Below are 26,168 nucleotides of genomic sequence, written 5' to 3' on the forward strand. Positions count from 1 at the left end.
CAGCAAGTGCCTGAGACCCCACCACAGCTCCTAAACCACAACATCAAGTTTCCTGATGGTTTCCTGTCCCATCAGGAAAAGAGCAAACTGAAGTCCAGGCTTGGTTTAGTTTTTTCAGAGGGGCAGGGATCAGAGGAACCAAAGATCTTGGGAATAAAAATCATGGATGATTGATGTGGGCACACAAGGAGCTCCATCATAATTAAGAAAATTCCTTCATGGATCAGCTCTGCTCACAGAGACACTGTGAAAAACAGGGATTAAGAGCTGTTCCAGGCATGGCCTGGAACAAAAACCCGCAGAGTCCAGGAGACACCAGCTCAGCTGAAGGGAGAAATTTGGCAGCAGCTTTCTTAGCCCTGAAAACATTTAAGCCAGGAAGCAAATCTTGTTCAGGAACCCAATGTCCCACCCCAACAAACCCACCCAGAGACCAGCAAGAGGCAGCTCTCAAGTTAACCAGACATTTATTAGCATTTCTGGAGGTGGAGAGGGTGTTCCAGTACAACAAGCAACGAGGTCACACACAGGTGATGGAATCATTTCATCTTCAAGCGGAGCAGCTTCCACTGAGTTGCTTTATTTCTTCCATTCGTTCTTGTCAAAATCCCACTGGGCTGAGATGCCCTCCACGGGGTTAACCCTCATGTCCAACATCCTCTTGGTCTGAGCCGACAGCCAGTCCTCGGAGAAGGTGTGCGGGATGGGGCCGTACACTGCAGGATGGGAAGGGAATGATGGAATTATGTCCTCGTGCCACGCTGGTATGTTGGGAATTTTGGGCTAAGTTTCACTAATAAAGGGTTTTTTTTCCCCCCTGAAGTCATCCCACTGGAGCAGGTTACCCAGCTGTGGGTGCCCCATCCCTGGAAGTGTCCAAGGCCAGGTTGGATGGGGCTTGGAGAACCCTGGGGTAGTGGGAAGTGTCCGTGTGCATGGATGGAGGTGAAATGGGATAATCCTCAAGATCCCTTCCAACCCAAACCAGCCTGTGGTTCTGTGATCTGCTCAAAGCTCCACTCCCTGCACCCAGTTCCTGCAGCATCCAGCTCAGGCCACACTCCCACATGGATTCTCCAGTGGTTTCCTTCATCACCAAGGTAACAGCTTCCTGCTTTCCTATTTTTGGGAGCCTCAAGGCAGGGAGCAGCTCCTTTAACTGCTGCTCTGCCTCCCAGCCGCTGGAGGCTCCCTGCAGGTCGGATCCTTAGCTGGGAAAGCAGCCAAACGTGGCAGAAACCCAAATGTTCGCTACCAAGGCAGCAAAAGAGGGGAAGCTCTGGGATCAGGAATCCCACCACTCATTCCCTTCCATTTCCTGTCCTCCCAAAGCTCCACTCCCTTTCTGTGACTCAGCTTCCTGAATATTTCTGCTACTTCCCCACAAGTTACAACTCCAGGATGGAGTTTCCAGGGACCAACAGACAGCTCCTGTTCTGGCTGTTCCATAAACCATCCTGACCCCACAGAATTCCCATCAGGCATCTCCTGATCCCGCTCCCCATGGAAGAATTACTTACTGAAGTGCTTCTGCCAGATAAGGATGATTCCAGTGAAACCAAGGAAGAAGAAAACTCCCCCCAGGATGGTTTTCCACTCGTTCGTCCCTTTGTTCATCTCTGCGTAGGTCTCATTGAATTTAATCCGATACACTGGGGGGAAAAAAAAGTATCAAATCCTCTCTTTTAACTTTTCCTGGGATTTTCAGGTGACCAGGAACTCTGCAGAGGGAGGTGAACAAAGCCTGAGGCTGCCCAAGAGGGGACAGATGTTAAATTAGGTTTGGCACACACCAAAGCAAATCAGGTTTTTCACCCCCACATCAATTTTAGTCTCCATTTCACAGATTATCCTGAAGTTGGGCAAAAGTTACAGTATAGTCCTGAAGGAAGGAAAACTGGGAGTTCTCCTTCCTCCCCTCCAATTCCCAGTGTGGTTACTGACCCCAAAGCTTCCTAGCACAAGTAATTCCATCAGGAATGTTGTGAGCACTAAAGGCTTCTCAGCTGCCACTGAAATCCACAGGAACTTAAAATCCAAAGCAACAGAAAATTTGGAGTGCTCTGGGACATCTGAGCAATTCCTCAAAAAGTTTTAAACCTTTCCCAGACCAGGTTTTCCCTTCATACCGTGAGAGAAGTTAGAAAAGATGAGGCAGATTTATTTGCAAGTCAAAACACCCACGGGAAACTTCCATTAGCTGGAGTTTGGTTCATGCCAAGGTCAGTGGTTATTAACATTCAAATCCACGTTTGTGTTTGGGGCTCACTTCACTCAGCTGGACTAACAATGGCACCTTGTTGTACTGAAGAGATTTTTTTCCTGGCTGGTTGAAAGCAGATGGGAATCAAGAAATAAATCTAATTATTATTATTTGTTTTCTGGAAGAGGAAGGAATGGCTGAATGTGACCTCAGATATGGAACAGAAGCCACAGCAGAGGCATTTCATGTTCTGTAATAGCACCAAAGACCTTGGTAATAAAAATAACGGAGCACACAAGGAGCTCCATCATAATTAAGAAAATTCCTTCATGGATCAGATCTGCTCACAGACACTGGGAAAAACAGGGATTAAGAGCTGCTCCAAGCATGGCCTGGAACAAAAGGCTTTTGACAAGGGCCTGGAGTGACAGGACAAGGGAATGGCTTTGAGCTCAGTGGGTTTAGACGGGATATTGGGAAGGAATGAGGGTGGGCAGGCCCTGGCACAGGTGCCCAGAGAAGCTGTGGCTGCCCCTGGCTCCCTGGAAGTGTCCAAGGCCAGCTTGGATGGAGCTCAGAGCAGCCTGGGACAGTGGAATGACATGACTTCCAAGCTCCCTTCCCACCCAACCCATTCCACGCCACCAAACATGGAAATTGCGCTGTTGCTGCCTGGGGGGGTCCCTCAGAGCCCCCAAAACCTACATTCCACTTTCTCATCCACGGACAGGGCGCTCCACGATGCCTTCTCCTTCTCCTTGAGCGCCTGCTGCTGCGCAGAGAGGTCCCTCACGAAGGCCACCTCGGGCAGGGGGACATCCCGCCGGTCCACGTAGGCTGGCAGGGTGTAATCCTCAGCCTTGACCACGCCTGCTGAGGGGACACGGGGACAGGGGTCAAGGGCCTGCACAAACAGCTCTGACCGCTCACAACACAAGAGACAACAGTGCACAAGTGCAGGAATCCAGGGCGTGGAAGGGTTTAGAATAAATGCGGGTGTAACAGCAGAAAAATGGAATTACAGGATGGTTTGGGGTGGATTGGGAAGGATCTTAAAGCTCATCCCAGTTCCACTCCCTGCCATGGGTAGGGACACCTCCCACTATCCCAGCACTCCAAACCTGCTCCAGCCTGGCCTTGGGCACTTCCAGGGCTCCAGGGGCTGCTGAGGGAGCTCAGCCTGGAGAAAAGGAGGCTCAGGGGGAATTTCTGGCTCTGCACAGCTCCCTGCCAGGAGGGGACAGCCAGGGGGAACAGGGACAGGAGGAGAGGGAACGGCCTCAGGCTGGGCCAGGGGAGGCTCAGGGTGGACAGCAGCAGGAATTTCCCCATGGAAAGGGGGATCAGGAATTGGAAGTGCCCAGGGAGGGTTGGAGTGCCCATCCCTGGAGGTGTCCCAGGAATTCCTGGGAGTGGCACTCAGAGCTCCGGGCTGGGGACAAGGTGGGGATCGGTCACAGATGGGACTCGATGGAGCTCTTCTCCCACCTGAATGATCCCATAATTGTGATTCCTGCTACCTCTCCAAGCTCTCTCCATTCCATCCCAACCCTCCCCTCACCCACAGCCCACCCAGAGCAGCTTTTTGTGCTCCAAAGCCCTGTTTTATTCCCTCCCTGCCCCCCAGCAGCCAGGACCCACCGTGTCCATGTGCCCTGAGGCACAGGGAGGTGGAGATGGATCTCCTCCCGACCAGGCTGAACACTCTGGAAGCCAGCATCCTGCAGGGGCAGGCAGCAACAGTCAGTGCCCAAGGTGAAATAACGCTTTACACGAGTTTATATTGTGAAAAAAAATAATAAAAATAAAGCCTAAAGATTTCCTGCTCCATCTCCAAAGGGCAGCACATCACTCCACGCTGAAAAGGATATTTAGTGGGACATTCTCCCACTACGCTGTCTTGGATGAGCATTTCTCTCCCTGTTTTTAATTCCTGCACTCGAAGCAAAGGACATTCCCTTATTTGACTCACCCTTCCAGAACGCTGTAATTCCAAAATAAACCATTCCTGGGAGGATTCCAGGAGCCTCAAGCGAGCCCAAGCACATCCCAGAGCCAGTGCAGGGAGCCCTCAGCAGGGAGCGGTCCCTGGAGATCCCAGACAGGTAATTCCCACCCACACGGCATTCCTGTCCCTCCGCTGACCCCACCTCAGCCCAAAGCCGCCCCAGCTCCCGCAAGGACCCGCTATCTGCCCCTGGCTCTGCCCTCCCTGATTGTCCCCTCAGTCCCGGCCGACATGTCGCGACACCGGCGACAGAACCCCTCAGGGACAGGCTGAAACGCGCGGGAGGGGTGGCAGCGCTCCCCACTCACAGCCCTCCCCGCCACCCGCCAACCCGGGCGCGGGTAGGGATGGCGGAGGGGCTCCGTTCTCCCTCCCAGCCCGTTCCCAGCCCGTTCCCGGGCTCCTCCCGGCCCGTCCCGGCCCCACGACCTGGCGACCGTCCTCTAGGGCAGGCGGCAGCGGAAGGAGGCGCGGGCGGAAGCGCGGGGCACGCCGGGAGCGCGGGGCAGCGAGCGGCCCGGGCCGGAGCGGCCCCGCGCGGGGGATGACGGGATGCGGGCGGACCGCGCCTGGAGGATTATCCCGGATTCCCAAAATCCCGGAATGTCTGAGGGTGGGAAAGAGCTCCAAGGTCATCGATGGTGTGATACAGATTATATTGTTGGCTTTTCGCAAATATTAAAATGAATGTTATGTGTATAAGAATGGGAAATTCTGTTGTATTAATATAGTTTTATTTCTGTTATTGATGAAACTTAGAAATAGTGGTATAATAAATATATGTTAGGCTATGGCATAGTATTAAAATAAAAACTGCTTTTGTTTGTATAACCCAAAGACTGAGGGAAAAAAAAAACAGCTAGAGAACTCCTGCATTTATAAACTATTTTATCCAGATGAAGACAGCAGTAACCAGAGCTCTGGGGGAGGAATTTATTGCATTTCTGCTATCAGGGAATGTAAATCTCAATGGCGCCAAGAAGATTGATCTATTGGGAAGGGGGCAAGAGAACACTGAACAGAGGAACACCAAAGATCCTGAGAAGACTGTATGAATATGTATGAGAATTTATGGATATGTAGTAGGGTTCTGTTTTTAAGGGACAATCCTTTGTTAGTGAGGTGTGTTCTCTTGGCTGAATGCACAGACACCCGGCTGTATCTGTATACTTTATTTTTTTTCTCCTAATTGTTTCTATTTTATTAAACTTTTGAATTCTATAAAAATTATGTGAACCTCGTTTTCCACAATGGTCATCTGTGCCCCGTCCCCACCTTGTCCCCAGCCCGGAGCTCTGAGTGCCACATCCAGGAATTCCTGGGACACCTCCAGGGATGGGCACTCCAAACCTCCCTGGGCACTTCCAATTCCTGATCCCCCTTTCCATGGGGAAATTCCTGCTGCTGTCCATCCTGAGCCTCCCCTGGCCCAGCCTGAGGCCGTTCCCTCTCCTCCTGTCCCTGTTCCCCCCGGCTGTCCCCTCCTGGCAGGGAGCTGTGCAGAGCCAGAAATTCCCCCTGAGCTCCTTTTCTCCAGGCTGAGCCCCTTCCCAGCTCCCTCAGGGATTCTCCAGCCCCTTCCCAGCTCCCTCAGGAATTCTCCAGCCCCTTCCCAGCTCCCTCAGGAATTCTCCAGCCCCTTCCCAGCTCCCTCAGGAATTCTCCAGCCCTTTCCCAGCTCCATTCCCTTCCCTGGACGTGCTCCAGCCTCCCAAGGTGTTGTTGTGAGGAGCCCAGAAATGGACACAGGGTTCAAGGCTTGGAGCCCAGGACCAGCCAAAAACCAGGATGGAAAAAGCATCAAGAGCTTCCAGGTGTTTGGACAGGGCAGGGATCCGTGTGACAGCTGGGGCCAAATGTGCCTGAGGCATCACTGAAGTAATTTGAGGTGTTACCTTTTATATCGAAACCATCTTTCCTTTATTATTTGGGATGGAGCATCCCTGCAAGTGCCCAAGGCCTGGCTGGACGGGGCTTGGAGCAGCCTGGGAGAGGGGAAGATGTCAGGGTTGGAAATTAATGATCTTTAAGGCCATTCCATCCCAAACCATCCTGCGATTCACCACGACATGGAGGCGATCCATAACAGGCCGGATGATCCAGGAGCTCTTTTCCCCACCCGATGATCCCAGAGCTTTTTCCAACCCGATGATCCCAGAGGTTTCTCTAACCCGATAATCCCAGAGGTTTTTCTAACCTGATGATCCCAGAGGTTTTTCTAACCCGATGATCCCAGAGGTTTTTCCCCACCCGATGATCCCAGAGGTTTTTCCCACCCGATGATCCCAGAGGTTTTTCTAACCCGACGATCCCAGAGGTTTTTCCCCACCCGATGATCCCAGAGGTTTTTTCCACACCCGATGATCCCAGAGGTCTTTCCCAGCCCGATAATCCCAGAGCTTTTTCCCAGCCCGATAATCCCAGAGGTTTTTCCCCACCCGATGATCCCAGAGGTTTTTCCCCACCTCACCCACGCTGCCGTTCGGTGATTCCACGGCACCGCCGTCACCTCAGGCACCCACCCCGCCCCGCTCGGTGCTCACCCTCACACCCCTGACCCTGCACCCTCCATCCCGGGGATTTCTGGGATCCTCCCCTCGCTCCCCTCACCCCAAACCGCTGTCGCAAAGCCGGCCGCGCTTGGCGGCGCTTGGCGGCGGGCGGCGGCGCTTGGCGGCGGGCGGGGAGCGGCGTGAGGCGGCGCGGGGGCCGCAGCGGGGCCGGGCCGGGCCGGGCCGAAGCGGGCCGGGGCACGGCACCATGAAGCTGACCACCCAGGCTTACTGCAAGATGGTCCTGCACGGCGCCAAGTACCCGCACTGCGCCGTTAACGGGCTGCTGGTGGCCGAGCGCCCGCCGGCCCCGCGGCCGGCGCAGCCCGCGCTGTTCGTGGATTGCATCCCGCTCTTCCACGGGACGCTGGCGCTCGCTCCCATGCTGGAGGTGGCCCTGAGCCTGGTGAGGTGTTCCCGCAGGGATGCGGGAGATGGGGAAGGGTCGTGGCACAGCTTGGGGGGTGGAGGGAGGTGCTCCAGAGGCTGGGAGAACTCGGCTGGGAGAGCTGGAGGTGCTCACCTGGATAAGAGAAGGATCCAGGGAGAGCTCAGAGCCCCCTCCAGGGCCTGAAGGGGCTCCAGGAGAGCTGGAGAGGGACTGGGAGGAGAGACAGGACACAGGGAATGGCTCCCACTGCCAGAGAGTGGATTTAGATGGGATATAGGAATATAGGAATATTTCCCTGTGAGGATGGGAGCTCCTGGCACAGGTGCCCAGAGCAGCTCTGGCTGCCCCTGGATCCCTGGAAATGCCCAAGTCCAGGGCTTGGAGCACCCTGGGATGATGGAAGCTGGAATGGGATGGGCTTTAAGGTTCCCTCCAACCCAAACCACCCCATGATTCCGTGATTATATGATTGTGAGCAAAAGAAGATCCATCCCTTTTTGACATCATTAAAAATGACGGTTTTCTGCTTCCTCCAGACTCAGCTTTAATGTTTCTCTCAGTCTTTTTCGTCCCAATAAAGATTTTATTTGGAAACAAATTCCAGTTACTTGTAAATAAATTCCAGTTTTCTTCAGCTGAGATGATGCCATGGGAATGTTGACATCTTTGTGAAGCCTGGAAATGATGAAATGCAGCCAGAGGCACGGGACAGGAGCTGAGCCTGAGCCCTGAGCAGTTAGTTTTACCACAAAACACACAAAATTTATCATTTTAAATGTATTCACAGCGGTGTAGGAGTAGCAGAGCGCTGTGTGTTTTCATTAAATCAGAATTTAAAGTCTTTCCACAGGGTTTGTGGCAGTGAATTTTGGTAAACTTTAGGCTTTCAGTGCAGCTTTTCAGTGTAGATCTTGCAGCAGGATAGGATTATTAAGAGATAAATCCTGTTTCTTGCAACATCTACAGGAAAAAAAGTATCCCAGAGCCAAAGCAATAGCAGAACTTTACTAATTTACTCTCAGTTTTTGGTGCAAAAAAGGTAAAGGTTGGAAACTCTTGGTGTTTCCCACAATAATTAGGATTTGCTACAGCTCTGTGTGGTTCACAGCCGTTCTAAACCACAGAATTTTACAAGAGCCTGGGGCCTTTTGCTGCTCTTCTGGGTTTAAACAAAGGCAAAGGTGTCGGTAAATCCTGTCAGAGCAGCTGTGAAAATTGGATTTGTTCATGGAAAAGGTGGAAAGGAGGTGATTCCACATCTTCTGTACAACCTGGCGTGTGGATCCAGAATAAATCAGGGAGATCAGGGCGCTTAAACTCATTTCTTTTATCAAAGCAGCTTCAGTTCTGAAGGATTTCACAGCAGTGGCAGGATTTAATGGGATCTGGTTCTTTCCAAGTTCAATTCTTGCTGATCCGTGGTTGAGGGTGGCCCTGTGGGAGGGTTTTTAGAACCAGCCCCACAAGTTTCACCTCCTCTTCCCTGCCCTGAGTCATCCCCGAATGGAATGGGAGCAAAAATCTCCAGATTTAATCTGGAAATAGAGGAGGCACTTCCAAACTTGAGGGCTTTGCCTGCTAAAACTTTCAGGGGGTACAAGGAATGAAAAAAACCTAAACAAACACCTCCAGAGGGTGGTGGGGCACTGAACTCCCCAGGGAATGTTCACATTCCCAAGGTTTCCAGGCACAGGGAGGGATTTGGGGGTGTCTGTGCAGGGCCAGGAGCTGGATTGATGATCCTTGAGGATCCCTCCCAGCTTAGGATATTCCAGGATTCTCTGATTTCCCAAGATTCGTAGCTCCGGAGGGCAGAGCAGAAGCTCCCGTGTTTAATTTGCACTTTGAAATCCTTTTCCAAGCCAGAGTCATTAAGAAAAAGTGAATTAAGTTGCACTCGAGCCTCTGAATTTCTCAGCTAATTGAAGTGGTTTTACAACCACAGCTCCAAAAAGGAGAAGCCAAGGAGCACTTCCCTCTCCTGGAACAACACTCAGCCCCTCCTCCTCCTCCTCCTCTTCCTCCTCCTCCTCCTCCTCCTCCTCCTCCTCCTCCTTCCAGGGTTTTCCAGCCCTGGTGGCTGCAACAAAGCAAAGCCACTTTGGATTTTTCCTTGGCAGGGCTGGATATGACTAAAAATATTTCTAATATTAAAAATATTTTTGATAGGAGCTAATTGCTGTAGGATACCTGAGGGGACAGTGCTGGGCTTGGAAATTGCAGCTGGAAACAGCTTTTATTCCAAAATGAGATTTTTTTTTTCCCCCCTTTGTTTTATGCAGAAGCAATTTTTAATTACCAGTTAGGAAAGTGAGAACTTAAAATCATTCTTTTCTTTCTTTTCAAGACAATTTTTGGTAGGGAACAAAAATGGATTTAGGACTGCGGTTTTTAATTTTTAAATGGATAGAGTTGGGTTTTTTTTTAATAATTATTATTATTATTAATTTTACTGTCTAATGCCAAGCTTTCAAACCACTAACAATTAAAACCAGAGTCCTAAGCCCTCAAAATGGGTTTGGAATTGAAACAGCAGCTCTTGCAGGGCTGCACAGCTTTTTTATTTTATCACTTAAATCCGTGTCATCCCTTGGATTATTCACATGGCTGTTTTGTTTGGTTGGTTCTGCAGTCTAATACAATAATTATTGCTGAAAATGAGATTGATTTGACTCCCAGGATGCGACAGGTCAGCACCAGATGTATTTTTGGAGTCCTTTTTAATAGAGCTGGGGAGGGTTTTTTGAGGCCATGCTCTCTAGGGACTGCAAAGGAAAATTTGAGCTGCTTCCTCCCCTTCTGTCTTTGTATTTTGCTGACTTGATACCCTCAATTCTAATGAAAAACAGCATATATATATATATAGATATCATATATATAGATAGATGGATATTTTCAAAGCCAGACTCAGCAGGAGGAATTCAGCTCCAGTGTAAAGCAGCAAGAACAGCAGCATTTAAACTCATTAAATTAAAAAGCAACAACCAACAAAACTACCTCAGTTTTGTACTTGTGTAAATCAAAACTTGTGCAAATTATATGAAAAAATAACATCTGTTGAAGCATTTACATAGAGTTGTTAAATAAGGAAGAGCTCTCAAAGGAAAACAATTTAATCTCAGTTGAAAAGCTGCTAAATGGGACACACTTCTGCCTCACATTTGCCTTTCACCTCGAGCTTTTATTTTCTAATGAAGGCCCCAAATGGTTGCATTTTCCCCTAGAAATGGGACATTAGAAATAAAACCTTTCTGCAAGGACAGGGCAGAATTCTCTAAAGTCCCTTGGCAGGTGAGCACTGACAGAAAATTCTCCCAGCCATCGGTGGGTGAGACCCAAACCCTCTCCAGGCTGAGTTTAATTGTCCTGTCACTCGGATTTAGGCCAGGCTTTGACTGAGACAACTCCTTGCTCTTTTGCTCCATTTGGTTAATGCTTCCCATCATTCTCCAAATGCTCTGTTGGGTTTCTCCATCCCAGCTCGATCAACCCAACTGTGAGCACGCCCAGAACCAGACAGAAATATGGATTTATTTCAAGAACCCCATGGCAGAGATGGAGCAACACTGCTTTATTTACAGGACAGCCATGAGATTTCCTTCATCCTGAGTTGTTTGTTGGTTTGGGTTTTTTTTTTTTAATTCTTTTTTGGTTTTTTTTTTTCCTAGAATTTATTGTTCCCATTGTTTTTCCAGATTGATTCCTGGTGCAAGGAGAACAGCTACGTGATAGCTGGATATTACCAGGCGAACGAACGCGTGAAAGATGCCAGGTGTGTTGGGCCAATATTTCCTTCTGTTTGCTCTTTTAGCTCGTACCTTGGACTCTGCCAGCAGCAATCATCCCCATAAATCAGGCGTGTGTGATTCACTCTGACAACTGTCAGCTGCTTCCACATTGTCTCGGTGGGGCTGCGGGATGTGGCCTTTGGTCAGGTGCAGAAAGTCCAGGCTTTGCAGAATCCCTGCTCTCCTCCCGTGGCTGCTATAAAAGGCCACTCTTTGAACCAGTGCCAGCTTCTTCAATTGCAGTTGTCAGGGAAAAAGCCAAAATCTGCAGAGTGTTTGCTCGTGCAGTATGGATCTTGGAAAGTCTGACAACTCCCAGGATCTTATGGAGAGTCAGGAGTGACCTGATTCTTTCTATATTTCTTAATCACCGCTGAGTTTTTTTTTCAAAGCAGTTTTTTTACGTGGTAGAGAAGTGGAGGATGATGCCAGCCAGGCAGTGATAGCTCTTATTTATCACTTCTTTTCCTCAGGATTAGTCATTTTTCTCCCTGCAGGCTGACTCAGATTACTCACTAAACAATAAGGGACCTTCCTGTGGAGCCACAGCTTAATTTTAGATCTTTGTATTCCATGTTTTCCCCTCTATCTATTGGACAAATCCAGGATTAGGACTAATTAGAATAAAAGCAACTTGTTTGAAGTATTGTGCTCCATCCCTGGAAGTGTCCAAGGTTGGATGAGGCTTGGAGCAACCTGGGATAGTAAAAGGTGTCCCACCCATGGCAGGGGATGGAATCAGAGGATCTTGAAGGTCTCTCCCATCCCAAACCATACCATGATGATTGGATTCCAGTTATTTGTTAACGTATATTCAAAGTCAATTATGTTATTTAAAGAACACTTGTGACTTCTAAGGTATCTAACAGGGATAAAAGCATGATCTGTCTTTTCCTTATAAATCTGCTGGACAGGTTTTTAAGGAGAAGTTACAGTTTGTTCTCTTTGAGGTTTGAAAGAATATCACAGGCTTGATGGTTTTTTAAAACTTCAGTTTGATTTCTGGAGATAACTGGCACCACACAGAGATTGTCACCTTTGAAATGTGGTAAAGGTTTTCAAAGGTTATCTGATTTTGGACAAGTTTTCAGTGCAGACTGGGGAGAAAACTCAGTTTCTTTTTTAAATGCCTGCCAGGGCAAAGTCTTTGGTCTGAGGGAAGAAGATAGAAGGCCACAAAATGTTGGTTCCCTGTCATTCCAAAGCCATTCCTAAACCCAGCTGAGCTCCAGTTCGGGTGCTGCAGGGCCTTCCATCAGCTGTGGCATCAGCTCCTTCATCTTGTTCCTGTTTGCAAGCACCCAGAGTCACCCTCACATCTCTCTGAGTTCATTTCCTGCTGCTTTCAGCTGAAACTCCTGGCTCACATCACTCAGTTCCTTTTCCCTTCTGCTCCAGCCCAAACCAGGTTGCAGAGAAGGTGGCCTCCCGGATTGCTGAGGGATTCACGGACACTGCGCTCATCATGGTAAACAACTTCCTTCCCCTCACCCCCCTGTGTGTCCTGGCCCTGCTGCTGGACCAGGGAAATGCTGTTCTCTGGCTCATTTTGCGAGGAATTCAGTTTCTCTTCCCCTCCAAAATGCTCTGGGGAGGAGATGAAACGAGCAGTGAAGTACAAAGTAAATCCACAGAGAGACTGTTGTGAGCTCTCTGCCACCTCAGAGGAACTGGAGGCTTTCTCTACATGTTCAGGCAGCAATTTCTGGCTCCAGCCCTCCTCATGCAACTTAAATTTTTATATTTAATGTCACCAACAGGGCTTTGCCTCCTCACTGCTGTGACAAAGGACATTGGCAGCTTAAATTTGGCAGTTTGAGGATAAAATAGTGGATGGGTGTACAATGTCGTGTTTTTACAAACTGATTTTGGGTTTATTTCATCTCCTGGGATGCTGAGGAGGAGACTGAGGTGGTGTTTCCGTGTCCCACCCCAGGTTGACAACACCAAGTTCACCATGGAGTGTGTGGAGCCTGCCATCCACGTGTACGAGCTGCACGAGAACAAGTGGAGGTGCAAGGACCCACACGTGTGAGTGAGCCGGGACTTTCCTGGCCTCTGGGGTTTTGTGGAGGGCTCTGCAGCGTGCCTTCATTCCCCAGAGTTTTCTTTGTGGTGATTCCTGTTGATGGCTGGTTCTTTTCCATCCTAGTGACTTCTGTGAAGATTGGACCGAAGCCCAGCGAATCGCTGCATCCCTGCTGGACAGCAAATCCTACGAGACGCTGGTGGATTTTGATAATCACCTGGATGACATCCGCAACGACTGGACAAACCCGGAGATCAACAAAGCTGTGCTGCACCTGTGCTAGGAGGGATCCTCCTGACTAACCCATGGGCATTCCCACTCTGTACTGAAGAGAGAAAAACGCTATTTTTGAATGTAAATAGAATTAATATTCAGTACCTTGTGTGGAAAGCTGACTGATTAAAGAGGAGTGGCCTGTCCCGTGGCGCGGTGCTGTGTCCGTAAAGCCACGGAATGTTGGTGGTGACATTCCCTGGAAGAGCTGCCAGCTGTCACTTGCAGCTGTCCTCGTGGACACCATCCCACTTGTAGTGAATGTTGCTATTCCTTGGAAACCAGAACTGCTTCTGCTTGGCTCCCACTGTTCCTATTCCAAGGTTTTGACTTCAGCTTTTCTAATCTTTAGAGAGGTTACTTTTTAACGATTTCTGGAAATACCTTTCCAAAAAAAAAAAAAAAAAAATAATCAATCCTGTCCTCAGATGAGAGATTTTAAGGGCAAATAGATCAAATGGGAGGTGAATGGTTTCTTCTGGCCTGGGTTGGAATTGTAACTCTCTTGGCACAGTAAAATGCAAACTGCTGAGGATGTTCCATGCTCACGTGTCACCTGTTTTGCAGTGCTTTAGCATGACAGAGAGTTTTAAAGCAGTATTCCCAAATAGTCTGGTGATTCCTGCTCTCCGTGGGCTTGGCAAGCACAGTTCCTGCTTGAATGTGTTAAACCCAAAGTAAATGATTTATAAAAAGGACTGGAAGCACACTGCTGAGTTTGAATCTGCAGTTGGAGTGTACAGTAGTGAAATACTTTATTAATTTTGTGCATTTGCTGGGGGTGGTTAATCAGCAAGTCTCATTTTCCTCATGATCCAAATAGATGGAATCAGGGAGCCTGGGTACAGCCTAGTCCAGCTTGCCTCGTCTTTCCCATTAATATTTATTTCCAAGGAGAGGTTTCCTGGACAATGCAGCTTTATACCAGCCTAGAAGAGCTCTTTGTTGCCTCACTCCTCGTGGTTGTTTGCCCAACTGTAGTTAAGCACAGCCTCAACCTGCAACAATTCCTCCAGATTTCCTTCTCTTCCTGCCCAGAAACGTTGTTACAAGGAAAATCCAAATATCCACAAAATGTCTGTCTGTCTCCAGTCTTAGTGTTAAAATCACAGCAAAGTTTGGGTTGGAAGGGCCTTAAAAATTATCTCAGGGACACCCTCCCCATGACCAGGTTGCTCCAAGCCCCATCCAGCCTGGGCTTATTTCTAAATGGAACTGTCAGAACCTCTTGATTTTGAGTCAATAAGCCCAAGTTTTACTCCTGCTCTTGCTGAGGGATGGGGCAAGGCTAAAATCCCATTTACAGCAGGGAATAGACCTTGGATGCCCCCAGGCTGTGCAGTTCCCTGCAGGTGAGGTGAGGTGGAGGGAGGAGAGGAAGCTTTGGACACTTTGATTTTTATCTCCCTGCTGTGCATGGGTGAGGTGTGATTACCAACGAGATTGGCACCCAGTCAAGAACCTTCCCGAGGCTGAGTCAGGCTTGCAGGAGAGGGAAATGTTTTCACTTGTTGACTGAAAACTTGTATTTAGCTCCCAAAACCAGTGATTTAGCACATTCCAGTGGCTGCTCCACTCCTCATCTGTAGGAAAAGAGATCCAGGGAGCAGAGTGCAAAGCACCCACGCTGCAGGAAGAGGACTTGGTGCAAACTCCCAGTGAAATCCAAGGCATTGTCCCAGAGGCAGAGCATTATCTTAGCCAGATTCCTCGTCTGGGGTTGTCAGAAGGAGCTGTTGTGTCTCCTGAGCCGCTGGAAATGTGTTTCTCATTCTTTGTAACAGCATCTCCTAATCAAGCTTTGATCATAAATATGCAAATTCAGGCTAATCCTGCTCTCCCTGTTAGGCAGAGTTTGTCTCCTCGGTGTGTAACCTGTTGGAATATTCCCTGTGTCTAACCTGGGACACGGTGCTGGCAGGGGAGCAGCTTTTAGTGCTTTGTCTTCCCCTTTTTTTAATCTTCCCTTTGCTTTCAAATGAGGATTTTTTGCCACCAGCAGAAGCCCAGGCTGGCTTTAAGCAAAGAGAACAAACCTGCAGATCTTATCTCCCCTGGCCTATTTGCATTGAAGGCTGGACAAAAGCAGCAATTCCATAAATCCAGGGAGCCACCGTGGCTTTCCTGAAAGAATGAGGAAGCTGCAGGGCTCAGGGAAGGCTCTGTTCCCCTTTCCTGCTGATGTGCCCTGAGCAAATGCTGCTTTCCTGGCTGCTTGATCCGCTGGATTCAGTGCAGAAATTCAAGGTAATTCCTTTTAAAACTTCAGGGGGAGGAAACCTTGGGGAAGACATCTCTTGCTGGGAAGGCAGCACTGGGAATGTTTGTCCTACTCCTTTTTGGTTTGTTAGCAGTTAATGACATTAAGGATTGACTTTTATTTTCTCTCTCTATCCAGCAGGCATTTGCCTGCCCAGATGTTTTAACTCCCAACTTTTTACCTCATCCACACGACCTGAAGCACTTGGAAAAAAGAATCCCTGAATGGTTTGGGTGGGAAGGGATCTTAAAATCATCCCATTCCACCCCCCTGCCATGGCAGGGACATCTTCCCCTATCCCAGGGTGCTCCAAGCCCTGTCCAGCCTGGCCTTGGGCACTTCCAGGGATCCAGGGGCAGCCACAGCTGCTCTGGGCACCTGTGCCAGGGCCTGCCCACTCTCACAGGGAACAATTCCTGCCCAGTATCCCATCCATCCCTGCCCTCTGGCAGTGGGAGCCATTCCCTGTGTCCTGTCCCTCCATCCCTTGTCCCCAGTCCCTCTCCAGCTGTCCTGGAGCCCCTTTAGGCCCTGGAGGGGGCTCTGAGCTCTCCCTGGATCCCTCTCTTCCCCAAATGAACACCTCCAGCTCTCCCAGCCTGTGGGATTCTCCTTTCCCCACTCAATCCAATTTTTCAGAACAGTGACAAACATCCCCACAAGCAGATGGGTGACAGGAGCCATGGAATCCCTGATCAGCTGTTCCTGGGACACTCACAAGTGAGGTCCCTGTTCCCAGGGAGTTCCAGGTCCCACATTCTCCCTGAGCACATCACTCTGTGTGTGCATATGATTTTTGGGAAAGTTATTTTCCCCATCCAGCAAGTGGAGCAGCCTGCTGCTGGCATTTTCCCTCTTCCCATCTGCTCCTGGGATGCTCCTTCCCCGAGGAAAGCGAGCAGAGTTGTAACAGCTCCAGCTCCGGGAGCTGCTGTGGATGCGGGAGCAGGTGAGCGGTTCAGAGATCACCTGGCACAGCTGGAGCCAGCAGCAGGCAGATGTGCAGAGCCCACCCCAGCCGTGCGGGGCGGCCTCCTGCCTGCCCCCAAGAATTCCTTCTGCGGGAAGGAGAGGTGACAGTGACAGATGCGGGGAGCGATGCCGGGTCTCTCTGCTCCCTGGCTGCCGGCCTAATCGCTGCACTCCGCGATCTGGGAAGCGCCTGGAGATGCCGGGGGAGGAGGGCAGTGCCAGGGAGAGCCGGGATAATGCTAATGGAGGAGGCTGGCAGTGGGGTGGGCTTGCGGCTGAGCGCAGCCTGGGAAATGGCCTCGAGGGGAAATGTGCTCGGTTTGTGAGCTCTGCTTCTCCTTTGGGTGGAATTCAGCTCCTGCAGCCCAGCCGGGGCACCCACACGAGCTGGTCCCTGTTGGGCTGCTCCCCTCCCATCCTGCCCAGGCTCTGCTATTCCCAGCTGGATTTGAACACCTCCACTCATCCCAGTCCTGCACCACAACCCCCTCCTTGCTTCCCCCAGCGCCCTGACCCAGCCCTCCCGCAGCCGGCAGCGCTTTCTGTGTGCCCAAGGATCCGCTGAGGACTTTATCGATTTCCCTTGGTTTTTTTTTTTCCCACCGTCGCTTTTAGACCACATTTTCACCCAGCCTTCTCCTCTGAAAGTACACCCCAGCTGCATCCCTTCCTTTTGCTTTCCCTTGGAAGGCGGCAGAGGCAGATTCGGAAAGGACGGAGACGGGGGGCTGGCAGGGGGGACAGCGCTCCTGCGTGTGGCACTTCCATCCTGCCAGAGCTGGGATGAGGGAAGCAGGGAATTCTGCTCTTAAAAACACCCGGTAGGTGGGCTGGGGGTGCGGGGTCACTCTGTGAGTGCTCCGGGCAGCGCCGCTCCGGCTGCAGCACTTTAGCGGGATGCGGGCAGGATCCGTGCCAGGCACGGCCCGCTCTGCGCACAGCCGAGCCCCAGGGAAACGCCGCAGCCCTTCCTAGAAATGCACCCTGGAGCTTAAAAGATGGACCTAATTGAAAAACTCTATCGAGGTTTTAGCAGCAGGGGATAAAAGGGAAAGCTGGGCCCAGATTAAGCCGGAGCTGTGCGAGCCGGGAAGAGCGGCGGCCGTGGCCAGGTCCCTAAGCCAATTCCCGGCCGTGGCCTCCCGGCTGAATCCATGCCGGGAGAGAGGAGCTTTGTTCTGGATGCAGGAGGTCTGTGCCTCAGGTACGTGCTCCCTCCCCGCTTCGCTCCCGACCCCCTCCGCAGCAGCTCCCGTCTCATCCCTGGATTTTCTCCCGGGGTGCTTCCAGCCCACGCGGTTCCTGCCGGTTGCTCACTCTGCCGGTCCTGCCAAGAGCCCGTGCTTGGGGAGTGCTGGAGCTGCTCCAGTTTCCCCGGAGCCTGCATCTTCAGCTGCCTCCTCGTGACATCCTCCTCCCTCCCCACGCCTGGCATCCCCTCCGGGTACGGCTCGCCAGCCCTGGATGACTCCGGATCTCCGGGAGGGAGTTTCTTCTCCGCTCCCAGTTGCTCCCGGTTGCCACTTCCAGCTCTGGCAGGGCAGAGCCCTGCAGCCCCTTTCTGGGGCAGCTCCCGAGCCAGGCTGGGAGCAGCCCTTTCCCCCTCCCGGGCCAGAAGGGACGGGGGCAGGAGGGGACAGGTGGCCTGGTTGCTCCGTTAGCACCGAGCCAGGGTGACGTGTCACCTGCGTTAGCAGACCCTGGCACTCTGTGACCCAGAAAGCTGCTTCCTCCCCCTCCCCGCTGAAAGGGGAGCCCAGCTGGTGTTTGCAGGAGCAGCTCCTGAAGGGAGCCAGCAGAGCCGCTCCGGGCTCTCCAGCCAAAGCTTTTCTTGTGGCCAGTGTTTGCACAACACGTCCCTTGTCCCTGCGGTTCCTCTGGCGCCTGGAAAGAATCAGCTCTCCCTGCCCTTCCCCCAGAGGGAATTTGGGAAGCTGTCCTCCATCCTCACCCCCCACCAGGGCTTCAGTGCCGGGGCAGGATGGAGCAGGAGGGTTGGGAAGCACCGGGAGAGGAGCAGCCCTGCTACCTAAGGGACACATCCAGGCCTGGAAAGCAGCCAGTGACCACCTCAGGGGACAGCCAGGCGCTGGCCAGCTCTGGAAGGACAATCTTCCCCCAGGGAGACAAGGTGGCTCCATACCCACCCACCCCCTGAGCCCATCCTCTTCCTCCCCTGGCCAGCTCTTGGTGAGTTTTGGCCACTTGCCCTGATGTGATGCTTAGCAAGGCACAGCTCAGAGCCTTGTGACAGGAATCAGGAACTCCTGGAAGGGATGTGACCCTGGAAAGGGGGTGCCGAGCCCACTGGGCTGCTCCTCTTCCTAGCACTCCCTAACCCTGCTCACCCAGCAGTGACCAGAGGGACTCCAGGCCATTCCCACTCACCTCAAGCTGGGCAAGCCCCCCTTTCTAAACCTTAACAAAGGTTTTTCTTTGCTTGCCAGCCCTGGGGAGGACAGGAAGGGGTGTTTGACGCTGTGTTTGTGCCTATCAGGTGTCAGCAGAGCAGCTGGAGCAGTGCTGCACCCGCAGAACTAACCACAGGTATTTTAGCAGCCTGGTGTTTATGTTTCCCACCCCTTGCTGCAGCAAGACAATCACTTTCTGTCACTGTTGTAGCAACAACTGCTGCTCCAGGCCAGGCTAATTCCAACCCTCGTGGGTTTGGGGCTGTTTGTTCTCACCCAGCAGCAGCACACAGGTAGTTTTGAAGACAGGCAGTAAAATAGCTCAAGGTGGAGGCAGGATTTGTGCTGCTCTGACTGGATTTGTGCTGCCAGGGAGCGATTCTTGGCTCCATGGGATGCTGCGAGCTCTGGGTTTGGGATGGGATCTTGAAAGATCAGGTTTGCCAGGCTCTGTTTCAAGGCTCGTCTCTAACTCTTAGACTTTACAGCTGAACAGGGAAAAAATCCACATAAACCAATTAATTAGTCTGTTTTCCGGGGGGGAAAAGGAGCTGTGGGTTGCAGTCTCTGCCCAGGACTGTGCCTGCAGCTGGAGCTGCAGCCTTGCCCCTGTGCCCCCCTCCCCGCTCCTGGAGCTCCGCAATAACTCAGTTGTTTGACAAATCGGAGGAGTCAGATCGGGAAGGAAATCAGCTCTCCCCAGATTTCTGATTTTCATCAGACATGGCAGGACCAAACCAGCAGAAAGTGGAGCACAGCCACTCGTTTCCTCTCCCTGCCGCCCCTCATGCCCATCCCAGCCGGCCTTGGTGGGGCTCTGATCCCATCGGAGACCTCCCAAACTCCTGGGATCACTTTCTTTCCCGATGCCTGGGTGAAGTTCCAAGTTTTCCTCCCCTCCCCTGCCTCCCGCAGCCCGGGGGTGTTTAATGTGCGGCCGGCGTTCCCCGCGGGCCGGCGCCCTGCATTGGAACCGCCTGAAAAGGAGCCTCTTAATTGCGGAGGAGGGGTAACATGGAAAAGCCTCTGGCTGCTGCTAATGCAGGCGAAGGCGGCTGCTCCGGAGGCTCAGCCTTCTCCCGAGCATCCTCCCAGCGGGGTGGGACCCGACCCGGAGCGCTCATCCTGGGAATGGTGAGGAACCCGCTGCCTCCTGCTGCTCTTCCCGCTGCCAGGCTGGGTTTGGGGCTGGGAAGGGGAAAAGATCCTCCCTGGAAGCTGCCCAAGGTGGAGCGGCTCCCAGAGGTTGATGTCTGTTGACATCGGGACCTCAGGGATGCCGATGGGTCTTTCCAGAGCTGGGTGTGCACACTCGCTGGCCCTCGCCGGGCACTTGGTAGCCCTCAGGCTGCTTGTAGGGATGTTGGATGCCCGAGGGCTTTGCCTCCAGCTCAGGGCAGTCATTCCTCTCTCTCTGTCGGCTCTGGACTGGCTTGTGCAGCGGGGTGAGAGGAAAGCAGCGTTTCCTCATCACCCAAGAGCTCTGCCGGGCCCGGCTGGGCTCGGAGGTTGGCTGGGAGGAGCCGGGGCTCCTCTAACCTCATTAGCCAGGTTCCCAGCCGAGCTCGCCAAACACAAAGCCGGCCGGCTGGCACCTCCTGCAGCCCTGCTGCTGAGGGCATCCCCGCTGCCAGCCTCCGGCATCCAGGAGCGCTGCGAGGTGGGATGCGACCGCGGGCATCGCCCCTCCGCGCACCGGGTAAGTGCCACCCCTCGGAGCCCCGGCTTGGTCCCTTTTTCCCCTTCCCAGCGCACCCTGTGAGTGTCCCCCGTGCCCCGGCGGATCGGTCCCCGCTCCAGTGACGCCTGCCGTGAGTGCCTGGGGGTTTTTGGAGTGTGAACTCGTCGGGGTGCAAACATTTCTTTGGCCTGGCGCTGGCACACGGCAGCGAAGTTGGAGCAGCGAGCACTGGGAATCCCGCTGGAATGCTCACAGCGGGGAATTCTCTGCCCAAATTCTGGAGCTGGAATCTGGCCCTCAGCCGTGGGGAGGGGGCTGCTGTGTCCTGCAAGGGTTTGGCTACAGGGGGTGATCCCAGAGGATCAGATCCCAGAGGATCAGACCCGCTGTGCACCGAGCTGGGTGTCCCCGGCGTGACCCTCCTCTCTCCCTGAGTGGTGTGAGCCACCAGCAGGTGCCAAAACCCACAGGATTTGCCTCAAAACAGATTTCTTGATATTTGGGCGGCCTCCAGGAGAGCTGCAAAGTGAGGGCCTGGGGAGGACTCCACTCCTCAGCCCTGAGGGGGCGGTCACAGCTCGGGCTGCCCCTGGGGAACTGATAAAAATACAGAATTAAAAGCAGAGAGAGCAAATTTTCACTTCCCCTTGCTGGCTGCTGCCGAGCCATCTCAGGGCTTCTTGGAAATGCAGAGGTCAGGCAGGGGGAGCAGAGGCTTTCCTTGGCTCTTTGTGTGGCCCAGAGCTTGGAAGAGCCAAAGTGAGTCACTGACCCTCATCCCAATAAGCTTTTCCCAGCAGCTGTGGGAGGAGGGGTGAAGATTTCCCAATAAAGGGACTTCTTTCGCAGAAAAAAATTTCAGCATCTTGAAGAAACGATGTCCCACAGTGGGAATCATCCATCCAAAAGCTCTCGAGACATCAGGGATGCCCAAGAGGAGCAGGATGATGTGAATTCCAGCAGTGCATCCCGTCTCAGCCCGATGGAGGCAGTGCTGGGAACATCCCTCTGTTTCCCGTGTGTGGACTCGGGATTTTCTCTGCAAGAACCAACCTAAAACCAACCCAATTCCTCCTGCTCACAACCTTCTCATCCCAAAATATTTTCAGTCTGGACTCCAGGAGTGGAGAAGCTGGGATGGGACCCCTTCAGCCAGCACCAGGCTCCTTCTCCACCCCCCCTAAAAAGTTCTTCCTGAACCTCATGGGAGCAGATTGAGTCACTGGAGTGCCGTGACATCACTCGTGGTTTTGAGAGCGAGCAGCCGCGTTTCCTGTGGTGCCCGGGCTCCTGTAGACACAGACACGTATGGAGAGATGTGAGCTTTTAGCTCCTGCTCCTTTCTCCCTCCCAGCATCACTTCCCTCAACCCTCACCTCTCTTTCCCAGCGCCAGCGGCGAGGGCCGGCGGCGGAGCTGGAGAGCTGGATCCCGCTGAGAGGATGAAAACATGGGGCTCAGGTTATCCTGCCTGAAAGGTGAGTTTGGGATGGGGGTTTGGGGTGCTGCTGCTCTCTGAGGGCATCTGAGGGATGGTTGTACCTGGAGCAGATTTAGGTGTGGGCGCGATTGGTGGAGTTTGGGAATGTGGTGGGATTTCTGAAGGCCCACGGGTGACCTGTTGCACCTGGATCATCCCAAAGAGGATTTTCCCAGCCTTATTTTCTACACCCTTTCCACTGGAGAATCCATGGGCAGCCCTCATGAAATCAGGTGGGTTTCCCTGGAGGCAGGAAAGGGCTGCTCAGGGATAGGTGGGTGGGATGGAGGGGTCAGCCCAGAGCTCAGCTCCCGGCCTCCAGTCTGACCCCAAGCATCCCTCACTGCTCCACTCTCCCCAGGGATGCTCCAACCGGGAGTTTCTTCCCCAACTTTAATTTTCTTAATGGATTTAGGCTGGGAATGGCGTCAGGGATGTCTGCACAGAGGCAAAGCGGGAGCTTTTAATGCTGCTGGCCTCGCAGGGCGAAGGCTGGATATCGCATCTCCCATTAGCTCTGCATCCCTCTGACTCCTGGTAATCGCCCTTGGGGTCGTTAGGGATGGGGCTTAATGAGGATCCCTCTCTAGGGTGCAGGGCTGCCTCTTCCCTGGCTTTTCCCAAGCCCAGCTTCTGTGGGATTCTGGTTGGGATGGGCACAGAGTTGGATGCTTCACCCAAAAATGAGCTTTGCCTCCTCTCCACATCAGGGATGTTGGGAGGGAGTGGTCAGGGGGGTTTGGGGTCTCACAATCCCCCTCTGCCCAACAGGGGATAACTGAAGAGGGGGAGCAAGCAGCCAGGGCATCCCAATCCTTCCCCAAATCCAGGACAGAGCCCCAAAATATTCCCCCATGCTTCCAGACCCCTCTGACGAGCTTAGAGTCTGGAATAAAAGAAAAGACCCTCCCCCTTTTCCAGCTCCCTTACATAAGGCAGGGCTTTATCCTTAATTAAAAAGAGATTAAAAATATCAGTGTCTGTCCCCTCCGGGCATTTTCCTGCTTGGGAAGAGCTGAAACCTCCCTGGATGCCGCCTGTGCCGCACGGGGCTTTTCTCCTGATTAAAAAAGCAGATTAAAGCGATCTGCTCCCCTCAGGGGGGCTGGGCTGGGCAGGTGGGAGTGAGAGGGAGGGATCCACCTATGAACCCCCCCAAAATCCAAGGTGGGTCTAAGGGAGGGGATGTGAGGACGCTGTGGGTTCTCCAGTGGCTCGTAAAGAGCCGATGCCAAGGAGGGCGGGGAGCTGGGCGATGCTGCAGCCCGGTGCCTGAATCTCCTTTCATCCCCCCAAATTTCCCCAGGCTTGAAGATGTGTGTGAGCAGCGGGAACGGCGGCGAGGGCGCCCCGAGAGCATCCTCGGGACAGAAGCACCTGCACGTGCCCTCCATCATCGTCACACCCCCCACGCCCACGGGCACGGCGCTGTCCCGCGAGGGGCGGCGCGGGGAGGGCCCGGCACCCTGCAGCCAGTGCTGAGAGGGGACACGGGGGACAGCCAGACCGCCAGGACCCGGCCCCGCTCCGGCGGGATGGAGCCACAGCCTGCAGGGCGCGGCTGCCGCTCGCAGGGACACACGGGGGGTTCGGACTCCAGGGACTGGGGTTTGTCCCTTTTCCTAACAGCGCCGGGGAGGGGGATCCCCCCACGATGAATAAAACCCCTGCGGCTCCGCACCCCCCGCTCGGCTGTGTCAGCGCATGGGGGGTGGGTTGTGCCCCACAAAACACCCCAGCACACCCCCCCGGAGCCGCCCTCCTGCCCGTGGGTGGCCGAAAGTGGGGCCCCCACCTCCCCAGCAGGGATTGAAGAATCCATTTCAGCAAACAGCACCGGGAAAATGAACTCGGCGGTGTCACCTGCATCCCGCCGGATCGGCCGCATCCCGGGAGGGAGCCGGGGGCGACGCTTCCCGGAGAGCGGCGGCACCCGGAGCCGGCGGGAGAGGCGGGAGTGTGAAAGCAGATGGAAATTTAATTTTTTAATGACAGCAGCAGATGGCAAAAGACACGCGAGGGGAGGCGCAGCGTGAGGGAGACGCTCCTGGAGCGCCCAGCACGTGCCGGCGGCACCGGGGGCTGCTCCGGGAACGGGGGCTTGAGGACCCTCCTCGTGGTGGGGGTGGGTTGGGGGTCCCCAAAGCTTGAATCACACCCCAGGCTGGGGGAAACGCTCATCCCAAGGGTCGAGGTTGCTCCGTGAGTGGTCCCAGGGCTGAGCCCGAGGTGGTTTGGAAGAGGGAATGGGGAGAGGTGGATTTGTCTGGCAAGGTGGGGGGGAACCCATGAGGACTTGCAAATGGGATGCAGCCCCCCCAAATCATCCAGAAACCACTTGGCTGAGCAGGGTGTGGGGAGGGGGATGGATGGATGATGGATGGATGGATGGATGGATGGATGGATGGATGATGGATGATGGATGATGGATGGATGGATGGATGGATGATGGATGATGGATGGATGGATGGATGGATGGATGGATGAATGGATGATGGATGGATGGATGGATGGATGACGGATGGATGGATGGATGGATGGATGATGGATGGATGGATGACGGATGGATGGATGGATGGATGGATGGATGGATGGATGATGGATAGATGGATGGATGGATGGATGATGGATGATGGATGACGGATGGATGGATGGATGGATGGATGGATGGATGACGGATGGATGGATGGATGGATGACGGATGGATGGATGATGGATGATGGATGGATGATGGATGATGGATGATGGATGACGGATGGATGGATGGATGGATGGATGGATGGATGACGGATGGATGGATGGATGGATGGATGGATGATGGATGGATGGATGGATGGATGATGGATGATGGATGGATGGATGGATGATGGATGGATGGATGGATGATGGATGGATGGATGACGGATGGATGGATGGATGGATGATGGATGATGGATGGATGGATGATGGATGATGGATGATGGATGGATGATGGATGATGGATGGATGGATGGATGATGGATGGATGGATGACGGATGGATGGATGGATGGATGATGGATGATGGATGGATGGATGGATGATGGATGGATGGATGACGGATGGATGATGGATGGATGGATGATGGATGGATGATGGATGGATGATGGATGATGGATGATGGATGGATGATGGATGATGGATGGATGGATGGATGATGGATGGATGATGGATGGATGGATGGATGGATGGATGGACGGATGATGGATGGATGGATGGATGGATGATGGATGACGGATGGATGGATGGATGGATGATGGATGGATGATGGATGGGTGATGGATGGATGGATGGATGGATGGATGGATGATGGATGGATGGATGGATGGATGGATGGATGGTGGATGGATGGTGGATGGATGGAAGGGACAGGTGGGTGTGTCAGGTGTCTGAGCATGAGTGCCTGCACAGGGGCCACTGAACAGACAGACAGACGGATGCTGCTGCTGGTCCATGCACAGGATGGCGGCTGCTGGGGCCTGGGCACAGCCCAGGGTCACCGTCCCACAGCCCAGGGTCACCGTCCCACATCCCGTGTCCCCCATCACAGCGCCGGCGGTGGCGGGGACCCGCGGGGCGCTGCCGCTCCCGGCCGCCAGGGGACGGCAGCGCGGGCTCCGCCACTCCCGCGGCGCCCCGGCAACAAGTGCCGAGCGCTGATTGGCCGAGCGCCCGCGGGGAGAGCCGCCATTGGTCCCCGTGCCCCATCCGGGCCTCCCCCCGCGGGGCCGCGGCCGGAGCGCGCCGCGCGCAGAACAGCCAATCAGAGAGGCGTGCGCCACGGCAGCAGTAGGGGAAAGCCAATCAGCGCGCGCCGCGCCGAGCCAGGCCCCGCCTCCTCCCGGAGACCGCGAAAACGCGGCGGGAGCGGGGAGGGGTGGGCGGGGCCTGGGGGCTGCTCAGCCAATAGGGAGCGAGGGCGCGCGGCGTGCTCGGCCCCGCCCGGTCCCGGTGCGGTCCCGGTGCGATCCCGGCCCGATCCCGGTCTGATCCCGGTCCGATCCCGGTGCGGTCCCGGTTCGCTCCCGGCCCGATCCCGGTCTGATCCCGGTCTGATCCCGGCCCGATCCCGGTCTGATCCCGGTGCGGTCCCGGCCCGATCC

The 26,168-nt window shown here is 53.5% G+C and overlaps 2 protein-coding genes across 3 annotated transcripts; one reads left to right on the forward strand and one right to left on the reverse strand.

The window, feature by feature from the left end:
• Nucleotides 1-450: 450 nt before the first annotated feature.
• Nucleotides 451-4,763, reverse strand: LOC131582673 (cytochrome c oxidase subunit 4 isoform 1, mitochondrial). 2 transcript variants are annotated; one of them, XM_058846102.1, is made up of 5 exons: nucleotides 4,641-4,763; nucleotides 3,845-3,924; nucleotides 2,909-3,076; nucleotides 1,521-1,652; nucleotides 451-716 (listed from the first exon to the last, which is right to left on the reverse strand). In XM_058846102.1, the coding sequence occupies exons 2-5, from the start codon at nucleotides 3,921-3,923 to the stop codon at nucleotides 580-582; spliced, it is 516 nt and encodes a 171-aa protein (XP_058702085.1). In that variant the 5' UTR covers nucleotide 3,924; nucleotides 4,641-4,763; the 3' UTR covers nucleotides 451-579. The 2 variants fall into 2 exon arrangements, with proteins under 2 accessions (XP_058702085.1, XP_058702086.1); XM_058846103.1 differs by having other exon boundaries at nucleotides 2,909-3,073; nucleotides 4,641-4,761.
• Nucleotides 4,764-6,866: 2,103 nt separating this feature from the next.
• Nucleotides 6,867-13,779, forward strand: EMC8 (ER membrane protein complex subunit 8). The gene is made up of 5 exons (XM_058846191.1): nucleotides 6,867-7,169; nucleotides 10,850-10,926; nucleotides 12,341-12,410; nucleotides 12,879-12,973; nucleotides 13,095-13,779. The coding sequence occupies exons 1-5, from the start codon at nucleotides 6,972-6,974 to the stop codon at nucleotides 13,252-13,254; spliced, it is 600 nt and encodes a 199-aa protein (XP_058702174.1). The 5' UTR covers nucleotides 6,867-6,971; the 3' UTR covers nucleotides 13,255-13,779.
• Nucleotides 13,780-26,168: the final 12,389 nt, after the last annotated feature.

This window comes from Poecile atricapillus, chromosome 10 (genome assembly GCF_030490865.1).
Source record: "Poecile atricapillus isolate bPoeAtr1 chromosome 10, bPoeAtr1.hap1, whole genome shotgun sequence".
Classification (NCBI taxonomy): Eukaryota; Metazoa; Chordata; class Aves; order Passeriformes; family Paridae; genus Poecile; species Poecile atricapillus.

What these genes read in the sequence shown, in the direction of transcription:
- EMC8 (XM_058846191.1), top strand. Translation starts at nt 6,972, where the DNA reads ATGAAGCTGACCACCCAGGCTTACTGCAAGATGGTCCTGCACGGCGCC. An exon ending in GAACGCGTGAAAGATGCCAG is followed by an intron (nt 10,927 to 12,340) that starts GTGTGTTGGGCC and finishes CTTCTGCTCCAG; the next exon opens with CCCAAACCAGGTTGCAGAGA. An exon ending in AGGTGCAAGGACCCACACGT is followed by an intron (nt 12,974 to 13,094) that starts GTGAGTGAGCCG and finishes TTTCCATCCTAG; the next exon opens with TGACTTCTGTGAAGATTGGA.
- LOC131582673 (XM_058846102.1), bottom strand. Translation starts at nt 3,923, where the DNA reads ATGCTGGCTTCCAGAGTGTTCAGCCTGGTCGGGAGGAGATCCATCTCC. An exon ending in CCTCAGGGCACATGGACACG is followed by an intron (nt 3,077 to 3,844) that starts GTGGGTCCTGGC and finishes GTGTCCCCTCAG; the next exon opens with CAGGCGTGGTCAAGGCTGAG. An exon ending in CGTGGATGAGAAAGTGGAAT is followed by an intron (nt 1,653 to 2,908) that starts GTAGGTTTTGGG and finishes TTTTCCCCCCAG; the next exon opens with TGTATCGGATTAAATTCAAT.